Below are 8,019 nucleotides of genomic sequence, written 5' to 3'. Positions count from 1 at the left end.
TAGCAACTCGAGCACATTGCTGCCCCCTATATGTCAGGAGGACAAATAACACCTTTTCTGTTCAAATTGCCAACCCGCCACAGTGGTGTGTGTGTTGATCGAATTCACCCGCCACTTCAAATATTTACCCGCATTTGGCGGGTGGCGGGTGCTAATTTCCACCCCTGGATATAACTAATTAAATTTGTCGCTCTTTATGTGACGTCATGGTTGCCCATGTTTAGATCGGTCGTAGTGGTCTAGCGAAATGCTGTTGAATCATTTTTATCTGTATTGTTGCTATTGAATCATTTTTATGTTATATCATTGTTATTCTCTTTAAATCATATATTATTTATACTATTGCAATGAAAAACAAAAAAACAAAACAAAACAAAGTAAGCCCTCCCGGAAGTATTTCTTTTAGCGCATGCATAAATGAGCTGACGGAACAGATCGTGCAGTGACACGGACTTCGGTGAAGTATTTACCCACAATTCATCGCTGCATGTGACGTTTTGAAGTTTTTTTTATTATCTTTATTGGCAATGAAGGGGTTTTGAATTAAATGGCAGAAATATGGCAGTGGTGACAGAGCAAGCTGCGTCTGTCACTTAAAAAGCAACTTCCAAATGTAAAGTATTGAAATAATTCTTGTTTCACTCTGCTGTACATGTGGGAATACTATCAAACTTTGCTCCGTATTCAACAAGTTATAACAAAACACATTTGAACAGCCAAATATCTCCTGCAATGACTTTAAAAAGCAAAAATACCCTAACTGTACTTTTAAAATTGTACTGTCACCTTCTTAAAATACCAAAACAGCGACCGGTCTCGCCATGTTGGATGTCGCAGTTATGACGCAGAGGCGCAAGTCGATGATGTAACCCATACTGTCCCAATTCTCCAGTTCTTGCATGCTTGTAACCTGCGCACACCCACCCTTCTGTGCACTTCGACTGAATATACACTTCATAGAGGGGCATAGGGTATAGTGTGAGTATTGAGACCGGGCCTTGGTATTCAGAACCAAACCAACTCTGTGTTTTCCTGTGGTTGCCATGGTGATTCCAGGTATCAAAAAAGCCATAATCAGTGGATGTATTACACACTTGCACACTTTTAACTGATGGGGAAAGAAACTTTTATTTAACCTCTATCAGCCTTTTTGGACCAAAAAACTCAGAGTTTCTCCTCTCAGGGTGAGCTAATTCAGAGTTTATGTATAAACCCAGAGTTTGTTAAACCTCCATCTGGAATACCCCCCTGGTTTAGCTAAGCAGTCATCTGGTTTAACCCTGACCACGGTGACTATGCTTAGTGGAACCATGAAACTGGTTATTAACTCTTTCAGTCAACCAGAATTTCTGACTCTGGATCAGTGCACGTTCATGTATAAACAGATAACCCTTCATAATCATTAGTCAGCAGGTGCGAATTTGGAGTCTGATATAAACTGTTATGGTTGATAAAATGATAAACTTTCTGTCAGACTGATAGTTACTGCAGACAAACGGGAAGCTGAGCTAACAGAAACAGGAAGCTGACTGTGGGAAAATAAGAAATAATCATGTGATTAACATTGCTAAATCCAAAAAAAATAATACATGTCTGAATATACATTTGATGAGCTGAATGTTGGTTCTGATCCTGGGGACATGAGAGGAATCAGAGCTAATTATTCCATAATCCAGATTCTTGGTGTTTTTTTGGTCCTCTCAGGAAAAACTGGGAACTGTGGTGGACAGTCTGTGTGTGGAAGCTATGAACAAAATCCTGAAGGTATTTCATCTGACTGCTGGGAACCAGGACCAAACTGTGGGAGAGGCTCCGCCCCCGCCTGAAGACACCTGTGAAGAGTTAACCACTCAGACGGCAGGAAGTGAGACTGAACACAGTCTTAATGATTTTTACATTAACACATCAGTTTTAGGGTTAGGATTAGGCTTTAAGTGATGTAAAATTTTATGTTTATAAATTATAAATTGCTTTTCCACTCTATAATTTCTTTAGTTTGGGCTTCATTCAGTTTTGATTTTGTGCACAGGTAACTGAGACAGGTGCTCTGACTGTATCTGAGGCTTTCAGGCTTCATGCTGTTGGTCCAGAGGCCTCAGATATGTTTCATACATGTGCAAGCAGGTGAGATTTGTTGTGTTTTTAAGTATTTTCTGTATGTTTCAGGTGAAAACGTAGGAGTTCGAGGCCCTGCCACAGAACACACCTACCTCCTACTGTACGGGGTCAGTGAGTGAATCCAGCAGCAGTCGGAGAAGCAGAGAGAAGACACTGAGCTGATGATGTCTCTCTGTTTTTCAGAGCACAGCTGCTGACTCAAAGTGTCTGCTGATGTCGCTGCAGGCCAATGATGTTAACAATGCTGAAAGTGAGTTTACCTGGTAGAGACTAAAAACTGAATCCGGAGAAACACTGTAATAGGTTACAGATGCTGTAACTGATGTTCCTCTTGGTGCTGGAAACTCAAAGCTTCTGCTGATGTTGCAGGGTAACCCTAATAATGCTAACAACCCAAATAAAGCTAACAACCAACACTAACAACATTAACACCAACATTACTAATGATGCTAACAGTGATAATGATGCTAGAGGTGAGATCTTCTGAGTTTTGAACCTTGAGGACCACCACCATGAATCACAGATACTATTGCTGATGTTCCTGTTTCTCAGAGAGTTGCTATTGACCCACAATGTCTGCTGGTGTCATAGTGAAGTGATGCTAACATTGCTAAGGATGCTAACAACAACAATAATAATAATAAAAATTATAATAATACATTTTATTTATAGGCATCTTTCAGGACACTCAAGGTCACCATACATAAGACAAAAAAAGAATCAACACAATCTAAAACACAATATCAAATAACAAAATCAAACAACAATAGATGAGGTGGTTTCCATTCCCAGGATTAAAGGGAATCCACCTATCTCAAAAGATGAGTTTGAGACAACATTTGAAGGAGTGGAGCAAACCGGAGTGTTTTTTGTGGCAAAGTGTCCTAGAAATGGGGGCTGAAATCCCCGAACCCATAATGGTGCATCAGCAGGTGGATGGAAGAGGAGGACTGAAAAGTATAGCTGGGATCTTAATGTCAAGGAGCTCAAGACTATACAGAGAAGAGAGGTCCTTGATGGTCTTGACAGTGAGAAGTTAAATTTTATAAATAATGGGGTAAGTAACAGGGAGCCAATGGAGCTAGACAAGTGGAAATAATTCAGGCAGTTGAGTTTTGAGTGACCATGTTTCTGGAAATGTTGCACATTTTCTGATGTTGACTGGTAAAAAGTTACACGTTTGCATAGCAATAATGTACCAGTTGAATCCGCTGTCACTAGCTGGCAGGTCACTAGCTGGTGTTGACACAAGCATGACACCAGTTTATCAAACATGTAAACAGTTACATCCAAAATGGTAAATACATGGACGTTTGTATGAACTGACAATGAGGTTGGGTTGAAAAGATTGAGTAGCACAAACAGCAATCTGCTTTTCCTCCATTATTACTATTGATGATGTACTCGCACTGAAGCCCTACGTAGTGCACATCTGTGATTTCACAAGATGCGGCTTCCTGTGAGATGCAACAGGGAGTATCAAAACGTTCCACACTGAGACGTGGATTCAAAAAGTTTCTGTGTCAGAGAATCTGATTGCTGTTGTTGTGTAAATGAACGGCCAAATTGCAGCAAAAATGTGTTTTTTGTATTCACTGAAAAACAGTGTTGTGTAAAGTGAGGCTGGATTTACTAAGACTGCTAATGATGCTAACAATGAAAACTAAACAAACAATGCTAATTTTGTTAACAAAGATGAGTGTGGAGACCGAGTACTGAGTACTGAGGACCACCCTGATGGGTTACAGATTATGTAGCTGATGTTTCTGATGTTTATGTGTTCACCAGCAGTGCCTCCTGCTAGTAAACACATTAACTGTTTGAGGTAAATGTCGACCTGATGATCCTACATGTTTCTCTGTTTCAGGTGAAAACAAATGCAGCTCCTCTGAAGCCATAAGTGAGCTGATGGAGGATCGTCCCTCCTCCTCTCCTCCCCTTCACAACGATGACCATGAGTATGCTAGACCATCATCTCCACCAGAGGGCGGAGTCAGGAGAGATCGCAGGCAGAGGAGAAAGAAAGCGATCGGAGTGAGTGGAGAGACTCACCTACAGTGTTCACAGTGCAGCATAATGTTTCTCAATGCTGAGCGGCTCGCCGACCACGAGAAGAAGTCCCACCCACTGTGCTCAGTGTGCGGCGCGGTGTTCACCGGCATCATGAAGCTCCGTGAACACAAGATCAAAGAGCATGGACTGCTGCCGTACACTTGCAGCTACTGCCCAAAGAGATTCAATCACAAGGCTCACCGAGACCTGCACGTGAAGGCCCGTCACACCGGTGAGAAGAGCTGCCACTGTGACATCTGTGGGCGGGGCTTCTCCTGTGTCAGCGTGCTCAAGATGCACAGGCTGACCCACTTCGATAAGACTTTTATCTGTGACATCTGCAGAAAAGCTTTCCACCACGCTTGCCACCTGACGCGCCACAAGCTGGTGCACCAGGCAGTCCGGCCGTACACCTGCTCCACCTGTGGGAGGGGCTTCACCCAGTCCGCCAACCTGCGCAGCCACCAGATGACGCACATCAGAGAAAAGCAGCTGTGTTCCATCTGTGGTAAGAGCTTCCGCTGCCTAAAGAACCACATCATCAGCAAACACTCCCACGAGCTGGCTGCTGGCGAGCTGCCAGCCGCAGACACCATAATTAGCTGCAACATCTGTGGGAAGAAGTTCCCAAACCTGTCGCAGTACAGAACACACCAACGCAGCCACAGTGGAGACAAACCGTTCCACTGCGACGTGTGTGGGAAGAGCTACAGACTACAGGGGATGCTGTGGGACCACCGTTACACCCACAGCGATGAGAAGCTCTATAGCTGCTCCGTCTGCTCCAAAAGCTTTAAGATGGCCGCCAGCTTCTCCAGGCATCGCAGCATCCACAGCGGAGAGATGCCGTACAGCTGCAACGATTGTGGAAAAAATTTCCGCCTTAACACATTCCTGAAGGCTCACCTGCAGACCAAAACTCACCTGCGGCAGGTGCAGCAGAGGCTGAGTGCTGCTGTCACCTCAGACCTGTGTTAGCTCTGCCTCTCACCTCTGACCTCTGTTAGCCCAGCTCCCTCGCTAAAGCAGGTGCAGCAGAGGCTGTGCGCTGCTGTGACCTCTAACCTCTCACCCCCCCCATCTCTGAGTACTACAGAAGATGTCTCCCCCACACAACTGAACTGCCCAGCACAAATACAGCAACTTATTGGCTCTACATTGTGTATATCCTCTGAAGGACAAAGTCATGACTTGAAAGAAATATACTCCCTGCTGCAGTAGACAACTACAAACCAGTAAACAAACACTTAGAAAACTGGAAAGAAAACGGTGTCATATCAAATCCAATGAGTTCTACAAAAAGGATTTCCAAGGCCCTAAACATCCTAGGAGTTCTGTTAAATCCATCATCAAGAAATGGAAGGAATATGGGACTTGTAAATCTACCAAGAGCAGACTGTCCTCACAAACTTAGTGAGCATGAAGAAGGAGAACAGAGAGCGAGAGAGAGAGAGAGAGACCACCAAGACACCTGTGAGCTCTGAAAGAGTTACAGCTTCAGCAGGTGGGATAGAAGAGACTGTTCATAAAACACAGTTTCAGATAGCGTCAGATTGTCCTCCAGGATTTCCCTATAGCTTCCTATATTTTGCAGCATTCATTTTATCCTCTGTTAATTAAACCTTCCTGCTGCCAAGAAACATTCGATCATGGAGTCTTCCGTATGTCATTTGGCAAATTCTAGTGGAGATTTAATCTGTCTTCTTCAACAGTGGCTTTCTCTTTGCTACTCTCACATAAAGCTTAGACTGGTAAAGAACCCGAGCAACGGTTGTTGTGCATAGAACGCAGCACTGAAATTGCACTAATTCAAGTTAATAACAATGTTATTGCTTCTGATGGTGATTTCATATCTGTTTGTTGTTCTGTTGGACCTTCATGCAGTCTTTGACACAAACAGATCACAACATTTTATTGCAGAGATTGGAGCATCTGGTTGGGATTAAAGCTTTGAAATCTAATTTATCCAACAGTTTTCTTTTTGTTCATGATGTTTTACTGCAGCTAGCCATGATGTTCCACAAGGTTTTGAACTGGGTCCTGTTTTATTCTCCCTGTACATGATTCCTTTGGGCAAAGTGATCAGGAAGCACAAAATTCTTTTCCATTCCTAAGGTGATGATACGCAGCTTCATTTCTTTCTAAAACCGGGTGATAATATTCACTTTGTCAGACTACAGGCCTTTAAGACAATATAAAACCTTGGTTGTATGGAGCTAAAACAGTCTCATAATTCACAAATGCACAAAACAAGAGTCACACTTGTATTTTTGATGCAAACACAAATAAATCTTGATTTACAAGCTGCTTCTGGCCTCTGGGCTGCACTGCATTTGTGTGTGAATTTTGAGACTCCCCTAATGTCTCAATCCACAAATGTCTTTTTTTTAAACAGAGAATGAACAGCAACGAATCAGGTATATTACATGTTTTAGCCAATCATAAGAACGCACCCCCAGGTGGGACATGACTTACTTCTAAGCCAATCATAGTAAGCTAGTCAAAGCACCACTGCCGTTAAAAACTAAGGAAGAAGAAGTAATAAAAGTAAATTAGTTATATGGGAATTGTTTCAAGTGAGCGGGTATTTGATAGTAGAATCAAGGGGAGCGGCGTTCTGCAGGGGTAAGCTTTATCCCTAGCATTTGCTCCGTCGCGGGTCCCCCACTTCTGCTTCCGTATACACCGTCGCCTTCGTCTCCTTTGGAAGCAGGCAGTACTGGCGCTCAGCAGACCAAGGGCTTCCAGCAGATCCATGGTGTGCAAATCCATGGTATGCAAGCTCACCCGGTCCAAGTTGTTTACTGCACCAAGTCGCAGAAGGGTGTGTCGATCATAAATCCTCTTTTCTTCTCTGATCTGGTTAGAATTTACATATTTATCACTGTTTTTGTTGTGAGCCCATGCAGCCGCAGCCGACATGGGCGCCGCCATCTTAACTACTTCTGTCTGCCTGAACACTGCATACCCAGTACTCAATTCTCCATCTGTTTTCCGAGAACAACACCCATCTGTAAGCAAAACTTCTGCCTCTGGAAGGGGTTCTGACTTTGCTTACTTTAAAACCCCTCTCTGCCAATCTACGCAGTACCAACTCAGTGGCCTGCAAACAAGATTCTGATGTGGGCGTGGCCAAAAGCAAGTCATCCACATACTGGACCAAAGTAGTTCCTTCAGCTGGTGAGGGAGGGCAGCTTTCACACCGTACCTGAAACAAAGATTTGAAGAGGTTATATAGGTTATAGGCTATCATATTACTTTCACACGTGTGTGGAAAGAACCTTCCACCAAATTACCCTACTTTGGTGGAAGGTTCTTTCCACACACGTGTGAAAGTAATATGATCCAGTTCTCCGTCGTGTTCGCATGCGCATGGCCATTAAAACTAACATTCCCATTCTTTTAACAGTCACTAGTGTCCCAGATAATAGGAACCTGTTGTTGTCAGGGTCTGTGTTTTTTCTGTTTTGTTTTCATTTCTTTTCCCTTTTGTTTTGGTTTAAGTTTTATTTTCCTGGAGTACCTGCTACTCCCCGTAGCATCCACCCGATGCCGCCGGTGGACAGAGCCCCTGGAGAGGTGCGGTTCCGACCCCGTAGACACACCTGCAGCTCGTTTGGAAGATGCAGTCTGGGCATAGGCGCCGGAACCACTGGGGCCAGGGGGCCATTGGCCCCCCCATTTTCCGGCCCTGCTAGTGCGCTGCGTGTTCCCACCAGACGGCTGCACAGACTGCACGCGACTCTCACAGACTGTGACTAACGTGTCTCTGTGTTTATATAGAGACAGAAGCAAATAAAACCTACAGCATTGAGATCTGGACCAAATTCTTAAAGCTCCAGTCCAGGG

General features: G+C 43.9%; 1 protein-coding gene across 2 annotated transcripts in view; it reads left to right on the top strand.

Annotated features, from left to right (window-relative positions):
* The window catches only part of LOC108243083 (zinc finger protein 708-like), a 33,960-nt gene extending 27,482 nt beyond the window's left edge, over nt 1-6,478 (top strand). For both annotated transcript variants that reach the window (XM_017428301.3, XM_017428300.3), the window contains exons 2-5: nt 1,705-1,864; nt 2,167-2,225; nt 2,302-2,368; nt 3,986-6,478. In XM_017428301.3, the coding sequence (XP_017283790.1) occupies nt 1,705-1,864; nt 2,167-2,225; nt 2,302-2,368; nt 3,986-5,148 (1,449 nt within the window). In that variant the 3' untranslated portion in view covers nt 5,149-6,478. The remainder of the gene's footprint in view (nt 1-1,704; nt 1,865-2,166; nt 2,226-2,301; nt 2,369-3,985) is intronic.
* The last annotated feature ends 1,541 nt before the right edge of the window (nt 6,479-8,019 follow it).

Source organism: Kryptolebias marmoratus, linkage group LG22 (assembly GCF_001649575.2).
Source record: "Kryptolebias marmoratus isolate JLee-2015 linkage group LG22, ASM164957v2, whole genome shotgun sequence".
NCBI lineage: Eukaryota > Metazoa > Chordata > Actinopteri > Cyprinodontiformes > Rivulidae > Kryptolebias > Kryptolebias marmoratus.
The sequence above is the reverse complement of the archived record's forward strand: the minus strand, read 5'-3'. Positions and strand labels throughout refer to the sequence as shown.